The sequence below is a fragment of the Armigeres subalbatus genome, chromosome 3 (genome assembly GCF_024139115.2).
Source record: "Armigeres subalbatus isolate Guangzhou_Male chromosome 3, GZ_Asu_2, whole genome shotgun sequence".
Classification (NCBI taxonomy): Eukaryota; Metazoa; Arthropoda; class Insecta; order Diptera; family Culicidae; genus Armigeres; species Armigeres subalbatus.
Window position 1 is genome coordinate 102,640,086 of NC_085141.1, and position 20,230 is coordinate 102,660,315.

General features: G+C 41.4%; 1 protein-coding gene across 1 annotated transcript in view; it reads left to right on the forward strand.

Annotated features, from left to right (window-relative positions):
* The window catches only part of LOC134227253 (histone-lysine N-methyltransferase trithorax), a 150,494-nt gene extending 138,073 nt beyond the window's left edge, over window positions 1-12,421 (forward strand). Inside the window, exons 4-6 of the mRNA XM_062708602.1 lie at window positions 8,396-8,529; window positions 8,610-8,785; window positions 8,938-12,421. Coding sequence (XP_062564586.1) covers window positions 8,396-8,529; window positions 8,610-8,785; window positions 8,938-9,111 — 484 coding nt within the window. The 3' untranslated portion in view covers window positions 9,112-12,421. The remainder of the gene's footprint in view (window positions 1-8,395; window positions 8,530-8,609; window positions 8,786-8,937) is intronic.
* The last annotated feature ends 7,809 nt before the right edge of the window (window positions 12,422-20,230 follow it).

Consider the following 20,230-nt stretch of genomic DNA (forward strand, 5'->3'; position numbering starts at 1 on the left):
CCTTTGTCAGAACCCAAACACAATAGTGCTGTCCAATGAGAGCTTGAAGTAGCTCGAAGTTTCTCCCTGTCCTGCTCATGCCCATTTGTTGACAAAAAAGAACGAGCAGGACGGGAACAACTTCGAGCTACTTCGAGCTGCTCATTGGACAGCACTAATATGACAAGAATCATTTGGCTTAATTTTGTAATCATAGTTAGATTCTCGAATATTTCCATAAAAGTAGAAACTATTATAGCTCAAAACCGAGGATTCGCATCCAAGAAAAATTGATTCACACTTTTATAATTTGTGACATAATCAGTGTTTTAAAAATACGAAGTTGGGGTTCAGCCAAGAAGCTCGTTTTCACTGTGACCAATAGAACATTGTTGTTATGATTTTAGACAATTATGCTTCATACCAATACTACGACTGGTTTGAATAAATGCGTTTCAGAGATGTTTGAAAACCGTACATTTGGAGTTACGTAATAAACGAAAGCTGTTCCACCTTCACAAAGTCTTTATTACAATTCCTGCCAAAAAAATTGCTGTGTTGAAAAAGTTTATGATTGAAATATGTTCACAGTTGTATAGCGAGCTCAGTCTTGAAATGATAAATACTGCTTCTAAAGACATATTGGAAAGCACCGATCAATCGGCATTTTTATAATAATTAAGGAGTATGCATAAGAAGTTTCCTGAAATAGCTGGACTGAAATAAGCATTGCTATTGTTTGAAAATGTTCACATAATTTGAAGCCGATACAAATGTTTAAAAACAATTATGTATTTGCCCAGAAAAGGCAAAAGAGTAAATGACCCTTCTTCAAAAAAACGCCTCTTTCCGAAAGAAGGCAGAAGACTAGGTGACCCATTTTTCAAAAGAACGCAAAAGTCGAAGCGTATATGATTTCTTTTCTACGCATACCTGTCATTCTTGTTATGCTGCTTTGATTCAAATTCAGGGCAAATCTTCACCTAAGTGCTTATATATTATGACAGACGATATTAGCAAGTGTGTTAATGAAAACAGTCAAAATGGCGCCTGTAGTGACGACCAACAAATTTTGTTGAATTTTCACTCTTAATCGCTACAAATGACGATGCTTTTCATTTCATTACATGCATAACCACCATAGAAAAGTACAAAAATATGTTTCTGTTATTTAAATACAAAAATTCTTGATTATTTATTATTTTGTCTTGCGTGAACGGAATTAAGCGCTGATTGGAATAAGGGCACGGCACGGTACCTCTATTTTAGAATGTTCCCAAGATTTAGGTTCCATTCTAAGGGAACACGCAGATACACCACAAAATGGTTCGAGACCTATGAATTGTTGAGATGAACGAAGTCTTGCCAGCATTTTGTTCATTGCCTTCAATGCCACTATGACTAGGAACCCAATACAGTTCACTTTTGTCGATGTTACTTCAGTGTCTCCGAACGTAAAGGGCCGATGCCCACGTAGCGTTTTTCCAAGCTGCGTGCACGCCGCGTCCACGCAAGGTACCCAGCATCAAATGTAGTCGTGCACACGTTTACGTGTGCATTACTCCATTTGATGCTGGGTACCTTGCGTGAACGCAGCGTAAAAAAACGCTACGTGGACATCGGCCCTAAGTGTTCCCAAGTTGGTTTCCTCCTTGTACAGCAAGCGTGTTTGTACGTGCAATCTGCATGCAGTCGAATGTAGACACTTCCTACACTCGTTCGGATATTCAAATTTGTGTTGGCAGGATAGTTTTCAATATTCATCAACCAAGGATTCCTCAAAAAGTATCAGTCTGTTAATATAGAATACTAACTCGATGTTTGGCCGAACGGGTCATTTGGCCGAATAGTTAAAAAAACTTAGATTGCGAGTAGTGAAAAATGAGTGATGAGAAGTGAGTAGTGTTACGTGAATATTTGTTTGCCTTCTAAAAAATTGTGGGGTTGTATACAAAACACGACCGCTCGACGTAAACTACTAAAATTCGAAGTGAGAAGAAGTTTGAGGTGAAAAATGGGAAATAAAAAGTGAAGGGTGCTTGGTGGCCTTGTGTCACTGCTTCTGCCTCATAAGCAGGATATTAAGGGTTTGATCCCTGGCCCTTTCCAATTTCCTATTAGATAATTTCATTAATCATATAACTCAATCTCTACTTTGCAAATCAAATGCTCATTGCTAGCAAGTATGATTCTAAATATAGAATTGTTACAAAAAGCTGCCTGTTACTTAGTACCCGCATACGCATGCTATATACGGTCGCTATGCTCGTGCAGGCCTCATACAATTAAGAATGTGTGAGGTTGATGTGCGGGTAGCGATGGTGTGGTAGACGTGTGCGTGGTGTTAGAATCCAATAGCATTCAAATTCTAATTGTAAAAAATGAATCCCATTAGAATTCACTTTAATACTTTCTCATTACTCTAGTACTTCTAATTCTCATTCATATATTCCTATCCCATAGATCGCATCACTTACCAAAGTGAATCCAGATAATATATCCCTTCATACTAACACAATATCCTATCCTAAGACTATCGTGGAGATGCAGAGGTATACTCGGTCTCTAGTAGCAACGAGAGTTGAACTAATAATCCTTCCTTCCCTTGATGACCGTAAGGACGTGGCCGGCGCCGTAAAATGCATTGAATTTCCGAAATTTGCACATTGAGAATGATAGCTAAACCCAAGCTCCATTCAATTGGTTCCCTGTGCAAGTTCTAATCAATCACGGAGTAGCAACTACGAATTGTACGGTTATCCTGCTCATGCTCAAGCTCATGCTCAAAAATGGGAAATAAAAAGTGAAAACCGAAAAATAAGAAGTGATATGAGAATTGAGGAGTGAGAAGTGAAAAAAAGAAATGCGAATTGAAAATAAATGGGAGAGGAAAGTCAAAGTAAGAAGTGAGAATTTAGAGGTGAGAAGTGAAATGTGAAATGAAAAAAATGTGAGGTGAAAAGCGAGAAATAAAAAGTGATGAGACGAAAGTGAGAAATAAAAAACGAAAATTGAGAAGTGATAAGTGAAAAGTAAGAAGATGGCGGTATGGTGATGGACCTGGGAGAACGCGCGCAGGACATAATTTTACCGGATCCGGATCTCCAGGAAATTCAGGAGGAGATTGGCCGGCTGAAGAACAACAAAGCCCCTGGGGTTGACCAACTACCAGGAGAGCTATTTAAACACGGTGGTGAGGCACTGGCTAGAGCGCTACACTGGGTCATTACCAATATTTGGGAGGAGGAAGTTTTGCCGCAGGAGTGGATAGAAGGTGTCGTGTGTCCCATCTACAAAAAGGGCAATAAGCTGGATTGTAGCAACTACCGCGCAATCACATTGCTGAACGCCGCCTACAAGATACTCTCCCAAATTTTATACCGTCGACTAGCACCAATTGCAAGGGAGTTCGTGGGGATCAGGTGTTCGCCATTCGACGAGTACTGCAGAAATGCCGCGAATACAACGTTCCCACACATCATCTATACATCGACTTCAAAGCCGCATATGATACAATCGATCGGGACCAGCTATGGCAGCTAATGCACGAACACGGTTTTCCGGATAAACTGACACGGTTGATCAAAGCGACGATGTATCGGGTGATGTGCGTAGGTCGAGTTTCAGGGGCATTCTCGAGTCCCTTCGAAACCCGCAGAGGGTTACGGCAAGGTGATGGTCTTCCGTGTCTGCTATTCAACATCGCTTTGGAAGGGGTAATACGAAGAGCAGGGATTAACACGAGTGGTACAATTTTCAATAAGTCCGTCCAGCTATTTGGCTTCGCCGACGACATAGATATTATGGCACGTAACTTTGAGAAGATGGAGGAAGCCTACATCAGACTGAAGAGGGAAGCCAAGCGGATCGGACTAGTCATCAGCACGTCGAAGACGAAGTACATGATAGGAAGAGGTTCAAGAGAAGACAATGTGAGCCACCCATCGCGAGTTTGCATCGGTGGTGACGAAATCGAGGTGGTAGAAGAATTCGTGTACTTGGGCTCACTGGTGATTGCCGAAAATGACACCAGCAGAGAAATTCGGAGACGCATAGTGGCTGGAAATCTTACATACTTTGGACTCCGCGAATAGAGTTCGCCGCCGTATCAAACTGACTATCTATAAAACGCTCATTAGACCGGTAGTCCTCTACGAACACGAGGCCTGGACGATGCTCGTGGAGGACCAACGCGCACTTGGAGTTTTCGAAAGAAAAGTGCTGCGTACCATCTATGGTGAGGTGCAGATGGCGGACGGTACGTGGAGGAGGCGAATGAGCCACGAGTTGCATAAGCTGCTGGGAGAACCATCCATCGTTCACACCGCGAAAATCGGACGACTGCGGTGGGCCGGGCACGCAGCCAAAATGTCGGGCAGTAACCCGATGAAAATGGTTTTCGACAACGATCCGACGGGCACAAGAAGGCGAGGTGCGCAGCGGGCCAGGTGCGTGGTTGGCGACGTGTAGCCATGGACCGAGCCGAATGGAGAAGACTCTTATAGTGAAAAGTAAGAAGTGAGAATTGAGAGGTCCTAAGTAAGAAGTGGAAAGTAAAAAGAGAGATGTGAGAAATTCAAAGTGAAAAGTGCAAAGTGATTGGCGATAAGTGAGAAGAATAAAGTAAAAAGTAAGAAATGCGAAGTAAAAATTAAGAAGTACTAAGAGATAAATGAGTAGTGAGAAGTGGGAAGTAAAAAGTGAAAAAAAGAGTGAGGGGTGAAAAGTGAGAAATGAGTATTTCGCAATGAAGTGAAAATGAAAACTGAGAAGAGGAAAGTGAGAAATGAGTAGTGAGAATTCAAACATTGTATCTCATTTTATTGTCTCAGTCGATTCTTTGACTTATTTAAAGTCAACTTTCCCAAAGAGCCTATATTTTTTGAAGCCTCTAACAATTTTAAAAATCAAAAAAGTGCTGCACCTGAATCCACCCGATGTTTTTTTTTAAATCGGGCAAATGTTAGGCCAATCCTAACAGCATTTTTTTGATTTTTTGTTTTAAATTTTAAAAATACTTAGGGTCGTAAACAAATATGAGTTCTTTGGGAAAGTTGACCTTAAATAAAATAAAGAATCGATTGAAGGAGTTAGAAATGTTGACAGGAAAGGTCAATTGTGAATTGAGGAGTGAGATGTGCTGAGTGAATAGTGCGCAGTCAGAACTGAGATGTAAAGAGTGAGAAATTAGAAGTAAGAGGTGATAAATAAGGAGTCAGAAGTGTAAACTGTGGACCGAGGAGTGAGAAGTGAGATGTGAAAATTAAAAATTGTGAAATTTATCTTTATTCCATCTGACTTCCTTCTTTTAACTCCCTTCTAGCTTCTGTTTTCTTCCATTGCCTTTTCCTCTTTTTTCTTTTTATTCCTCTTTCTTCTATATTCTTCCTTCTTTTTCTTTACTTTACCCCTCATTTTTTCATTCTTTTTCTTTCTACTTGCTTCAGCTTACTTGCTTTTTGTTCCTTATTTCTTCTTCCTGTTTGCTTATTCCTCCGCCTGTCTTCTTACCTTTTTTTCTTCCTTTTTCCTTCCTTGTTTCTTTTTACTTCTTCCTTCATTATTCATCCTTACTTCTTTCTTCTTCCGTTCTTCTTCTGTCTTATACCTTCTTTCTGTCTTATATCTTACAACTCACTTCTCAACATCTCGCTTCTCACATTCCAATTATCATCTCTCACTTTTCATTGCTCATTATGCGCTTCCTACTTCTCACTTCGCAATCATTGCATCTCACTTCTCATCACTTACTTCTCATTTCTCACTTCCCCCTTCCTACTTCTCATTTGTTATAGTACACATCTCACCAGTACTCACTTCTCACTACTCTGTACTCAACTCGAACATCCCATTTATTATGTCCCTTCTGTACACTTCAAACATCCACTTTTCACTTCACTTGATAAGAAAACAATTTTGCCTATTCGGCCAAATGATCCTTTCGGTCAAAAGACCCTAAACCATATTTCTAGATGCTATGGAAAGTTTTTGATATTTAAAAAAAAATCCCTGACTCAATGTTCCCTTCAACATCGAGTAAGGGTGAATTCACCGTAATAGCTTTTAATGAGAAAATAATAAAACTGTTTATGGGATCGATAAGTTATTGTGTTTCATTGAAACATTCAAAATCAGATTGAATAACAGAAGTCATTTTGAGATTTTAGTAAATTTGATAATATACGTTACTCAATAGATTAAGCGCATAGCAAATGACAATTCTTGGGTACTTATTCAAAAAGGCGCATGTAATTTTGTAAACCAACATTCATACGTCGATTTGGCCAATCTGATGGCACCCAAACACTCTTTAAATATTTAGTTTAAAAAAAATGCTTTACGTTCATATTTCACAGATCTTCTTCTTCTTCTTATTGGCATTACATCCCCACACTGGGACAGAGCCGCCTCGCAGCTTAGTGTTCATCATTGGTGTAACTACAGGGGGGCTAGGGGGGGCTTCAGCCCCACCTAGAAACCAATTAGCCCCCCTAGAACTTTGGCTACATAAAGTGAATTTTTTTCATTGTATCTCTACGAAACACTACAGCAAGTTGATTACACTTTATTAAGTTTCTGAACTTGGAATAATTCTCGCCTGGTTTTCGAAAACATCGAATGTCAAAAAGAGAGGTCTCCGGTCCATCAACCCCATAACTGAGAGTATCCTACAACAAATGTACGTATGAATTGATATGAAATTATTTACGTTTTCCTTTTACGAACAAAAAATATCACAAGTCAGCCAAAAAGCTGCTTGGTGCGGTTTGGCAGAACCCTGACCATATACAAATAATATCTTTCTAACAAAAGATGCGTCGCATTCCTGAAAGGATTATGATTAGAATCCATTCGATCCATTACCAAATACAGAGTTCAGTATGGCCATATCGTATCTATTTCTTTCTTCGTATTTGTCTGGTAAAGTTCGTCAAAACTTTGAGATTTCAAGGGAGGTAAATGAAACTTCAACGAATTCACACAACTCCTATGACTTCTTATGCCAACTTTTGAACAATATACATTAGTTGGGTTCAGCGTCGGGCGAAAACGACAACTTTCTGTGTTTTGACTGTTAAAAACCCAGATTAATCCACCTAACGGTGATGGCGCCTTTCTCGCGCAAAAAGGTAATAAATGTAGCCTTTACGCTTACACCTCGATGATGTACAAGAAAGGCAAAACAGTTACACCGTCTAATGTTATGATAGAAAATTTACACTACTAGACGACAGATGGCGCTGCCAAAAGTTTCTCGAATTTCCTTTGTTCGAATTTTCACTTTCGGACAATTTCATAGTACTATGAAACTGAACGAAGAGCATACTTACGCCTAAATGCGTGCAACACGAGCATCTTTATAGTGCGATGAAACTCTTAATGGGAAGCCACGGATAAAATATTCATAGATGCAAGGCATTTTTCATAACACATTATTGTTCTATGTGACTATGTCTCATCACTATTTTAATATTATCTATTTTTTGCAATTTGCAATTATTATGAAATTCAATAGTGATCAACAGCGTTTTAGTCTCTGTCGGATGCAACTTGTTGCAAGAAAATCAGTTAAGAGTTTCTATGTGAAAATTTGGCTAATGTTTTTTATGGCATTTTGTGCACACACACACGCACACACATACACACACACACGCACACACGGACAGACAGACATTTGTTCAGCTCATCGAGCTGAGTCGAATGGTATATAACACTATGGGTCTCCGGGACTTCTATCAAAAGTTCGAATTTGGAGTGAAATGATAGCCTTTCGGTACAACTTAGTTGTACGAGAAAGGCAAAAATAAAATTTTGAAAAGTTAGCCCCCCTCCCCCTAGAATTTTTCGTTAGTTACGCCAATGGTGTTCATTAAGCACTTCCACAGATATTAAATGTGAGGTTTCTAAGCCAGGTTACCATTTTTGCATTCGTATATCATGAGGCAGACACGATGATACTTTTATGCCCAGGGAAGTCGAAACAATTTCCAATCATGATCTTGCTTTGTAGTCGCGCGTCTTACCGTACGGCTAAGGAGGGCCCCATATTTCACAGATAGATTCTTTAACAAATGAACATACATTTGGCTTAGGAACGTTTCAATTATTGTTCAATTGGGGAAGATCCATAAAGTACGTCACGCAAAAATTAAGGATTTTCAACCCCCCCTCCCCCCTTTGTCACGCTTTTCGTAACGAACCTCTAAAATTTTTGTATGAATCGTCACGCTGCTCTGAACCCCCCCCCCCCTCCCCCCTAGAGGCGTGAGGTACTTTGTGGATGGCCCCTTGTTTCAGAAAACTCCTCAGAAACAGAAAGCCGCCCTCACTACGTTTAAAATAAATTATGATCGTTAATTTTGTATTAGAAGTTTTAAATGTATTAAATTAATGTTTTTAAAATAATTCATTACAGGCGAGGCAGTGGAAGTAATCTCCCGATGGCGATGCGCTATCGAACGCTGAAGGAAACATCCAAGGAATCGGTGGGAGTCTACCGGTCGCACATCCACGGACGCGGCCTGTTCTGCAACCGGGACATCGAAGCCGGTGAGTGTAAAATCATCTAACCTCTACAAATTTCCAAAGATCGACATTTGTCAACATGTTCACATCAATTAAATTTCCAGGCGAGATGGTAATCGAATACGCCGGAGAGTTGATTCGCTCCACCCTGACGGATAAACGCGAACGGTACTACGACAGCCGGGGCATTGGCTGCTACATGTTCAAAATCGATGAACATTCCGTGGTGGATGCAACGATGCGAGGCAATGCAGCACGTTTCATCAACCATTCGTGCGAGGTAAGTGACATTCCGCACCGCATACTCAATCACGCCCTTTCCCAGATCCAGCATCCAACAGTGTCATCATCCGTTCATTCGACCTTGAACTTGTGCGCACTCTAAATTTGTGTTTTCTTGTCTCTTTCTTGCTCACACCACCCACCCCACAGCCGAACTGCTACTCGAAGGTCGTTGACATACTGGGGCACAAGCACATCATCATTTTCGCCCTCCGGCGCATCGTCCAGGGAGAGGAGCTGACGTACGATTACAAGTTCCCATTCGAGGACGTCAAAATCCCGTGTTCGTGTGGGTCGAAAAAGTGTCGCAAATATTTGAACTGAAGCCGGGATTGGATTTTGGATTGAGATGGAGTTGTGACACGGGCAGGACATTGTTCCGAAGCAATAGGGGTAACCGACCGTCAGATACAGGATTATTTAAGGAATTTTGCATGAAACTACCAAAGGTGCTGTTTTGCGGGGATGGGAGGGCAGAAGCTTTTCGTACGTTGTAAGGGTGATAACGTGATATTCAGAATGCATCACATTGTAGGCGAATCGCAACGTTCGTGCTATTCGTAAACGGCCATATGTTTAAGGTAAAATGTTTCCTTTTTATCGAAACCTAAGCGTACACTTGTGTGTTTGTAGATTTGGAATAGTGTCTCCAAAGTGCATGTTTTGTAAATATAAATACCTAAATACATTGTGAGTTCTGACTTCGTAGCTGCATTAGGAATATGTAGGTACCTATTATTTGGAAGAGAGATTCAACAAGATTTCTTCTTCTGTACATAGAGAGATGTTATGGGTGTGCTTCTCAGTGACAAAGTTCGAAATAGAAAAAAAAAACTATTTGTAGACACGTTTTAATAAACCGATACCTAATAGCAAATCAAGAGTGGGACGCCTGTTATTCAAAAAGTTTTCAACTCATGTCGAATAGTGATTTTTCTGTATGGGTTTCAATGGTAGAGCAGATTGCTCAGCCCATCGATGCGCAAAATTTTAAAGTTTATCGTATTACAGACATTTTATATTTGCTGTTTCTGAATATACAGTTGCAGTGATCACGGATATACACGTTATCTGGTCATCATTATGTTTTTGTAGCTTCGGATTCATTCCTCAGAAATCCATATTCTTTTAATTGGATTCGTTTCAATTGTATTCAAATCGACCTCATAAAGGAAAACTAAATTATGTAATTTGTGAATCAAATAATTTCAGCAGGTATGGAATTAAAACTTATCATACGGAAAATTGAAAGCATGCTTTTTGGTGGAAGAAATGGAACTACCCACAAGAACAATACAATTTGATGCATATAAGCATAATTTTTACACATTTTTATGAAAAAGTTAATCATTAATTTGTAAATAAAAGGTAGTCATAAATGTGCATAATATTTTTTTCGTTTTTGAAAGTCGTCCAATTCTCCCACGAAAGGGTTTACTTTGAGATTAAATACTTTTTATTTGTCAATAAAAATACTAAGTGTTTTGTGTTAAATTCTTTTTGCATAGTGCAAATGCAAATCGCAGTACGACTTTCAATCTAATCTGTCATTTATGCAAAACATTATATATTTAACTTTTACATTTCAAATCCGTTTAATCTGTGATCAGTAGTATTAATTAAAAATAAAAAAAATCTTTTTGGCACCACGCGTGTACATTCGTGATTCATTCGTAAAATCAATATTCGACTTGGAATACCTGAACCATAATCTAACAGCGTAAATCTGTCTACACGGTCTACAATCGCATATTTTAATTTACATTGCAACTAAGGACTTCACTTTTTAAAATAAAACAATCCGTATTGAAAAATACGTGAAGTTTGTTTTTAAAAGATTAAAAAACTTCATTTGCAAAAACGTAACAATTTCGATAACTGATATGAAACAACTGATCATTTTGTACATTTTTGTTAACAGTAGAGACTGTAGAAAACTTGTTGAATATGTAAAAAAACACAAAACTAGAATCAATATCTGACATTCACAATTACTTAGTCCCTCTGGTTCAGTCAACAACACTCGAAATTTCGACTAGACAACTTTTAAGACATCTATCGCAGAAAAGATTTTATGAACCGAAATCAGATAGAAATTTTACTCTATGTCGTTTTCAAGCTTAAGTCCGATGGTAAATTGTTAAATAATGTACAACGCGATAACACTTTTACTAACATTCAAAATGGTAGTCGAATAGAGTTCCGCTCATTGTAATCTTAGTACCAGGGCTAATATGTAACCACTAAAGTAATTCATTTATTCGAATATAAAAATAAAGTTTGAATTAATCGTAAACATCTGTCTCTGAAAAACGATTCAAGGTTGTAGTATTATTGACTGTTCGTTGGAGAAAAAAAAACCTACTATTAAATACGCATTTTATCCGCATCTCATCAGTCAAATAGTGATACAAATCACGAGAAACATTTTGTCCACGCGGCAGAAGACTGTACATAAAAAAACTAATTTTAAGTTTTATTTGAAACCCAGAACGTAAATTTTATAAACAACTCTAGCAGTACCTTCCTATATAGTATCTGATTTCTTGTGTTTTAATGGGTTCTGCATATTCAAAGTTATTACAACCGCCGCAAACTTACTATAATAAGTATTCGATTCGAATTTCAGACGGTTAGGAATCTCTGCAAGTGTATTCCTGCTTTCTTAGCGAAGAAACACTGCAAAGTCAGTAAACGTTATCTTGCCATTTTTTGTTTGTTTTACCTATTTATTAAAACAACTTGTACCGTCGTCTGCGCTTGAACAAAACATCAAATGTTTGAATTAAGTCATTGTAGCATATTGAATAGCTACTCTACATTTAAGCATTATTTATGATAAAATAGACCAGCCTAACAGTTTTCGTGCTATATAGTAGATATATTTGTACATTTGTAACTAAAGTTCACACACACAAACACTTTTACTTGTAGAATCGTAATAATTGAATCAAAACTTAGTGTAGACCGTGTTTTAAATGTATGTAACCCCTTCCCGGTTACATGATATTCGAACATGGTGAAGTGAAAACAAAATGTGATACTAAAGGAAAAATAATTTGTGAAATCTTAACTTAAATGCTTCAAAAAATAACGTTTAACTGACAAATAGAATTATTTGAAATAAAATACATGAAAGGATATTACTAAACAATAATGTGGCTACGCCCGTAGTAAATGAAAGCGTAGTGAAAACAAAATTACACAAACACTCATACACACACAAAATCATACAAAAATGAACCACTTACACAAATCACACAAAATAGTTTTACCAATAAAATTACCGAGTTGATAATGATTCTATGTAGAGCTCTGACTCCATAATATTTAAAATGATACTTGTGGTTGGTGTGTAAGAATATTCTCTTTTGCTTGAACAAAAAATGTGCTCACTAGAGCTAGCACACTCACAAAAAGATACACACTCGCGTGAGTAGTTGGATCTATCAACCGATTGCAACATACTACTATTAATTACCACATTCATACGTGCATAAACTACTACTACTACTATTAATACTACTTAGGAACGTAATTGCAGTTTATTATGTTTAAGTTTTTTTTCTCATTTGAAGTATTATGTTGAATTAAACAATAAAACGATAAAATAAAATGTATTTCAAGTCATGAACTCGTTGGAAACTAAAGATAATTAGAAAGAAACCACCCTCCAGTGTTGTGCCTAGGGATGAAACGATATCACAAAGATATCGATACTTTTACTTTAGTATTATCGTAAAAAGTATCGACACAACTAAATATCGAATAGTAAGTATCGATGCCTATTCGTATCATTTGAGTACTCATATATTTGAAGTGAAGTTCAAGCACAATTATTTTGCTACTGACATATTTATAGTCATTTATTAGTTATGTTGGATGGAACGCTAAATAGTGGAAGAATTATGCACTTTTTCATCGATGATATAATAAGGTTTTTGACGTAGAACTATGTCTGTCTTTTCTATATTGGGGTACCTTTACGTTTGATATATGCGGAAATCATACCATTTCTTAGATGAAAGTCTCATTTATAAAATAGAAATGTGAAATTGGCATCAAGTGTTGATAAATCGCTGAGAATTGTAACTGTTTCGGTTAACTCGCGATGGACTGTATTTTTTCTCGGTTTGGGAAGACAATCAAACACGCGTCCGCTCAGATGGACATGTATTTCTTAACCAAAAAAGGGATTTTACAACGTAGGTTCATACGCGCGCGCTGCAGAAGGCAGCATGCAAATTCAAAAAGGGGAAATTCAATCTTACACGGCAAAAATAATGTAATCAAAAAAGTCTTCTAATTTTAGAAGTAACATCCTCCCGCCCTTGGGCTTGGCTCAAGTCGATGTCCCTTGCTGATTAGGAGCCTCGTTGTCCGAAATAGGAAGCACTGCTATTTGCGTCATCGTTCTGCGATAATCTCCGGAGCTTATTATTATTTATTTAATCAGACTAAGGCCGAAGTGGCCTGTGCGGTATATAAGAGTCTTCTCCATTCGGCTCGGTCCATGGCTACACGTCGCCAACCACGCAGTCTACGGAGGGTCCGCAAGTCATTTTCCACCTGATCGATCCACCTTGCCCGCTGCGCACCTCGCCTTCTTGTGCCCGTCGGATCGTTGTCGAGAACCATTTTCACCGGGTTACTGTCCGACATTCTGGCTACGTGCCCGGCCCATCGCAGTCGTCCGATTTTCGTGGTGTGAACGATGGATGGTTCTCCCAACAGCTGATGCAATTCGTGGTTCATTCGCCTCCTCCACGTACCGTCCGCCATCTGCACCCCACCATAGATGGTACGCAGCACTTTCCTTTCGAAAACTCCAAGTGCGCGTTGGTCCTCCACGAGCATCGTCCAGGTCTCGTGTCCGTAGAGGACTACCGGTCTAATTAGCGTTTTGTAGATTGTCAGTTTGGTACGGCGGCGAACTCTATTCGATCGGAGCGTCTTGCGGAGTCCAAAGTACGTACGATTTCCAGCCACTATGCGTCTCCGAATTTCTCTGCTGGTGTCATTTTCGGCAGTCACCAGTGAGCCCAAGTACACAAATTCTTCTACCACCTCGATTTCGTCACCACCGATGAGAACTCGCGGTGGGTGGCTCACATTGTCTTCTCTTGAACCTCTTCCTATCATGTACTTCGTCTTCGACGTGTTGATGACTAGTCCGATCCGCTTAGCTTCCCTCTTCAGTCTGATGTAGGCTTCCTCCAGTTACTCTCAAAGTTACGTGCCATAATATCTATGTCGTCGGCAAAACCAAATAGCTGGACGGACTTATTGAAAATTGTACCACTCGTGTTAATCCCTGCTCTTCGTATTACCCCTTCCAAAGCGATGTTGAATAGCAAACACGAAAGACCATCACCTTGCCGTAACCCTCTACGGGTTTCGAAGGGACTCGAGAATGCCCCTGAAACTCGAACTACACACATCACCCGATCCATCGTCGCTTTGATCAACCGTGTCAGTTTATCCGGAAAACCGTGCTCGTGCATTAGCTGCCATAGCTGGTCCCGATCGATTGTATCATATACGGCTTTGAAGTCGATGAATAGATGATGTGTGGGCACGTTGTATTCGCGGCATTTCTGCAGTACTTGGCGAATGGCGAACACCTGGTCCGTGGTGGAGCGTTTGCCCATAAAACCCGCCTGGTACTGCCCCACGAACTCTCTTGCAGTTGGTGCTAGTCGACGGCATAAAATTTGGGAGAGTACCCAAGTAACCATGAAGCTATATATGCTTGTAAAAAACACAGCCCTTAAAGTTGACTTAAAGTGGAAAAGGGCAATTATAAGACCGAATTAATGGTTCATTACTTTGACATGTTGAAATAAAGCATCAGTAATGCATCGCTGCATTCGCAATGCTGATTTAGAGTATCGTTGTCTGACAGTTGATAAATAAATGCAACTTCACATCGTTAAAACTGATCTAATGCAGTTAGCATTTAGCATGTCGATTTATGATTGATATATGTGCAATATTGTAATGCTTGGTGTTACTTGGGTACCTTGTAGGCGGCGTTCAGCAATGTGATTGCGCGGTAGTTGCTACAATCCAGCTTATCGCCCTTTTTGTAGATGGGACACACGACACCTTCCATCCACTCCTGCGGCAAAACTTTCTCCTCCCAAATCTTGGTAATGACCCAGTGCAGCGCTCTAGCCAGTGCCTCACCACCGTGTTTAAATAGTTCTCCTGGTAGTTGGTCAACCCCAGGGGCTTTGTTGTTCTTCAGCCGGCCAATCTCCTCCTGGATTTCTTGGAGATCCGGAGCCGGTAGATTTATGTCCTGCGCGCGTTCCCCCAGGTCCATCACCATACCGCCATCTTCGTCTGCCACATCGTCATTCAGGTGTTCTTCGTAGTGCTGCCGCCACCTTTGGATCACCTCACGCTCGTTCGTAAGAAGGTTCCCGTTTATGTCCTTACACATATCAGGCTGTGGCACGTGGCCCTTACGTGAACGGTTTAACTTCTCATAGAACTTTCGTGTGTTATTAGCGCGGTACAGTTGCTCCGTTTCTTCACGGTCTCGATCTTCCTGCTGGCGCTTTTTCCTCCGGAAAATCGAGTTTTGTCTGTTCCGCGCCTGTTTATATCGTGCCTCGTTCGCCCTCGTGCGGTGTTGCAGCAATCTCGCCCATGCTGCATTCTTCTCTCCACTAACTGCTCACATTCGCCGTCATACCAGTCGTTTCTCTGATCCGGGGCACCGTGCTAAGTGCAGCGGTTGCGGTGCTACCAATGGCGGATCGAATATCTCTCCAGCCATCTTCAAGAGACGCTGCGCCTAGCTGCTCTTCCGTTGGAAGTGCCACTTCCAGCTGCTGCGCGTATTCTTGGGCTAGTCTACCATATTGTAGCCGCCCAATGTTAAGCCGCGGCGTCCGACTTCGACGCGTGTTGTACACCGTCGAGAGTTTTGAGCGCAGGCATACTGCAACGAGGTAGTGGTCGGATTCAATATTCGCACTGCGGTAAGTGCGGACGTTCGTGATTTCGGAGAAGAATTTACCGTCGATTAGAACGTGGTCGATTTGGTTTTCCGTTTCTTGGTTAGGTGATCTCCATGTGGCCTTGTGGATATTTTTGCGGGGAAAGAAGGTGCTTCGGACTACAATTCCGCGGGAGGCTGTGAAGTTTATGCATCGTTGGCCGTTGTCATTCGATACGGTGTGCAGACTATCCGGTCCGATGACCGGTCTATACATTTCCTCCCTTCCTACCTGTGCGTTCATGTCACCGATGACGATTTTAACGTCCCGCAGTGGGCATCCATCGTATGTCTGCTCCAGCTGTGCGTAGAACGCTTCTTTCTCGTCGTCGGGTCTCCCTTCGTGTGGGCAGTGCACGTTGATGATGCTATAGTTGAAGAAACGGCCTTTAATCCTCAGCTTGCACATCATTGCGTTGATTGGCTGCCACCCAATCACGCGTTGGCGCATCTTACCCAGCACTATGAAGCCGGTTCACAGCTCGTTGGTGGTGCCACAGCTTTGGTAGAAGGTAGCCGCTCGATGCCCGCTTTTCCACACTTTCTGTCCTGTCCAGCAAATCTCCTGCAGCGCCACGACGTCGAAGTTGCGGGGATGTAATTCATCGTAGATCATCCTGTCGCAACCTGCGAAACCTAGCGACTTGCAATTCCATGTTCCAAGCTTCCAATCCTGTATTCGTCGCCTAGGTCTTTGCCGATTATATCGAGTCGCATTATCTCTTATATTGTTCGTAATGATTGGGTTTCTAGGCGGCTTATTGGGCCAGCGCAAACCTCCTGTCTCGTTGGAGGGCCGTCGTGTCAGGGCTGTTTAGCGTCCCACCTAACACCAGGACTTGGGCTTGTGCGCTTTAAGCGGCACACGGTCGCTTTGGTGGGGCCTACTTGCGGATACATGCAGCTTTTTATAGAGGTTTAACAGGGCCCACTGTCAAACCCCACCACATCCTAGGCAAGCCCCACAACTCGCAGATGGCCTGGGGAGGGATCGTCAAGCCCTTGGACATAGTCCCTGCTGCCCGGAGCTTGTACGAACTGAAACCACCCTCGTGATATTGTCCCGTCCCGGGTGTGTATCAACGATCCGACCAAGCTTCCACTGTTGCGGTGGTGTATTGTCTTGCTTCAATACCACTAACATGCCTTTGCGAATAATAGAAGCCTCCTTGTTCCATTTACTTCTCTGCTGCAGTTCAGTCAGGTATTCATTGCACCATCGACGATTGAAATCTTGCTTTCTCTTTTGAATGAGTTGGTATCTTGAAAGTCTGTTCTCCTTCAGGTCATCATATAGTGGTTCAGAAATCGCTGTTAGCTCGCGACCCACAAGAAAGTGCCCTGGACTAAGGGCTTGATAGTCGAGGGGGTCGTCGGATTGCTGACAAAGCGGTCTTGAATTAAGCACCGCCTCAATTTCTTCATAGTTGAGATGAGACTCGTTGAGCACGCGATACAGATGGTATTTAGCACTTTTCACACCCGCATCCCAGAGTCAACCTTGATGCGGAGCTTTTGGCGGATTGAAACTCCAAACAATAGGTACTCCTAGCTTGACAAAACTCGTCCACCTTTCTTTCAAGAATTTGCGACTGCAACAACTCCTTCAGTTCGGTCAATTCTCGTTTGGCGCCAATAAAATTGGTTCCGTTATCAGATCGCAGTTCGTTCACATTTCCTCGTCGGCTGACGAGTCGATGCAAGGCACCCAAAAACGACTCCGTTGACATTGATGTAACAAGCTCAAAGTGCTTTTGTACACAGACAAACGAAGACTGCGATATACCCTTTCACTGGTGCCCTTGCACGTCCTTGTTTCAGCATCACTGGTCCGGCATAGTCCACACCGGTTCTTGCAAACGGTTCCGCGACTGTTACTCTACACTTAGGTAGGTCACCCATGAATTGGGTTGTATCCTTCGGTTGAACTCGAAAACATTTTACGCACCGCCGTAATACTCGATGTATTGCCCGTTTTGCGTTCATTGGCCAGAAGCAACGCAGCAGTACAGCAAGTAACCCATTCTGTCCAATATGAAGATGCTCACGATGAAAAGTCTCGATGCTCAACTAGGTGAGGTGATGCTTTTCTGGGAGAATCATCGGGTGACGTTGATTATACGGTAGATCAGAGTTGCGCAATCGACCATTAACTCTCAGCCTCGCTCTCAGCAGTCCACTATCCGTTTCTATTATAGGATTAAATTTATTCAGTTTTCCTTTAAGCATTATTCCTGCTTTCAAACAATTGATCTCCTCAGATAAAGTTTCTTGTTGTACTACTTTCACCATAGCTAGTAGTGCGGCGTCAAAATCCAGTCTGTTGAGCTTTCCACTTCGTCGTTGAACAGTTTTCTTTCTACAGTTTTCAATGAATCTCAGTATGTATCCGAATATTCTTTCCAATTTACGAAAATTACTACATTTCAGGATCGTATCCATCACATGGTTACTATCCGGGACTATTTTTTTCGCAGAGCGGTACAACAGGTCCAGCATTCTCCATGTTTGGACCCCTCCACCACAAATCACTTTCCGTTAACTGTTTGGGATACAAACCACGCGATATATGATCCGCTGGATTGTTCTTGGTTGGCACGTACTTCCATTCATAATTGCTCGTCAATTCACGTATTTGGTTCACCCGGTTACGAACAAAAATCGAGGTGGTAGGGTTCATAAACTGTAGCCAGCTAAGCACTATTTGTGAATCGGACCACAGAATAACTCGATCAACAGTGACGTCAAGAGCTTTGATTACCTTTGTTACCTGTTCCGCTAGAAATTGAGCTGCACACAATTCTAATCGTGGTATCGTCATTTCACATGGGTTGTTGTCATCTTTCGATTTGCGATCCACTTCCTTTATTGGGGTGACTCGAGATTTTCCGCAAAGCAAAAACATTTCCGGTGCATCATTTGTCTTGACACTTCGCAAATAGACGCAGCAGCCGTAAGCCTTAACGGAAGCATCTGCGAACCCATAGATCTCCCAGCTATTCACATTATCAACAGTCACTCGTCTTGGAATATTGATGTCTACGTCTACTAGTTCTGTTAGTTCATTGCGTAACTTCTTCCACTGGGCCATTAATTTGGGTGGCAACTCTTCATGCCATCCAATTCCACTTCTCCACAGCTCCTGCATAATCATTTTTGCCAAAACGACGGTTGGACCCAACAATCCTAGTGGGTCAAAAAGTTTAGCAATTTCTGACAGCACTTTTTGCTTTATCCAGCTATCACGATCTTTATCAAGCGGTTTTACCCGAAAAAAGAGTCGATCGGTATATAACACTATGGGTCTCCGGGCCTCCTATAAAAAGTTCGTTTTTGGAGCGAACATATAGCCTTTACGTATACTTTGTATACGAGAAAGGCAAAAGAATTTATCTTCAACTGGATCCGAAAGAAGTCCAAGTGTCATGATGATTGGGTCGATGGTTTCGTGGTTCATGAAGTCCAGTTGTTTCGCTTGTTGTTCCATGGGGATGTCTTCTAGCAAGGACGGATCATTCGCACACCACTTGTGTAAAGCAAAACCTCCTTTAGCTAATAACGCAACTAAATCAATCTGTAACTCTTTTGCCTCTTCAAGAGTTTCAGCACCCGAAAGGACATCATCTACGTAAAAGCTTTTTGACGCCACCTTGCTTGCCTTGGGAAAGCTCGTCAGTCGCAAGTTGGTTCAGAACACGGGTAGCCAGGAACGGAGCAGAAGCTGTTCCGTACGTTACTGTCGATAATTCTATCACCTGCAACGGCTTCGATCGATTTTCACGCCACAGTATGCGCTGGAATTTTGTGTCATCTTTATTCACTTGTACCTGTCGGTACATCTTGGGTACATCAGCTGTGAATGCATACTTATGCAATCTAAACCGCAGCAATATTTCAAATAGAGTGTCCTGCACCGGTGGCCCAACCATCATCAGATCATTCAGCGAGTGTGCGGTCGAGCTTCGGGCTGAGGCATCAAAGACAACTCTCAATTTCGTAGTCGAGCTTTCCGGGCGTAGTACACAGTGATGCGGAAGGAAATATCCATCTTCGATTTTACCAAATAAAGCAGATTAGGTAATAGAGTATATTTGATTTTACCCTCAGCGTCATCCAACACTCTGCAATGGCCAAGCTCAATATACTCCTGGATATACTCAGTATACTGCTTCTTCAGTGCTGGGTTTTGATCTAATCGTTGTTCAAGCTGGTAGAAACGTTTTTCAGCTTGCTGACGTGATTTTCCGAGTACACCAAGTTCCTTCCGGAACGGCAATCGAACGATATACCTTCCGTCAACAGCCCGCTCAAAAGTATCCATGAAATGTCGTTCAATCGTCATCAATGTGCTTCGGCTCGATTGTTTGATCATCAATCGACCAAAGCTTCTTCAAGGTGTTCGCCAGATCCTCGTCCAAATCAGGAGTAGTCATT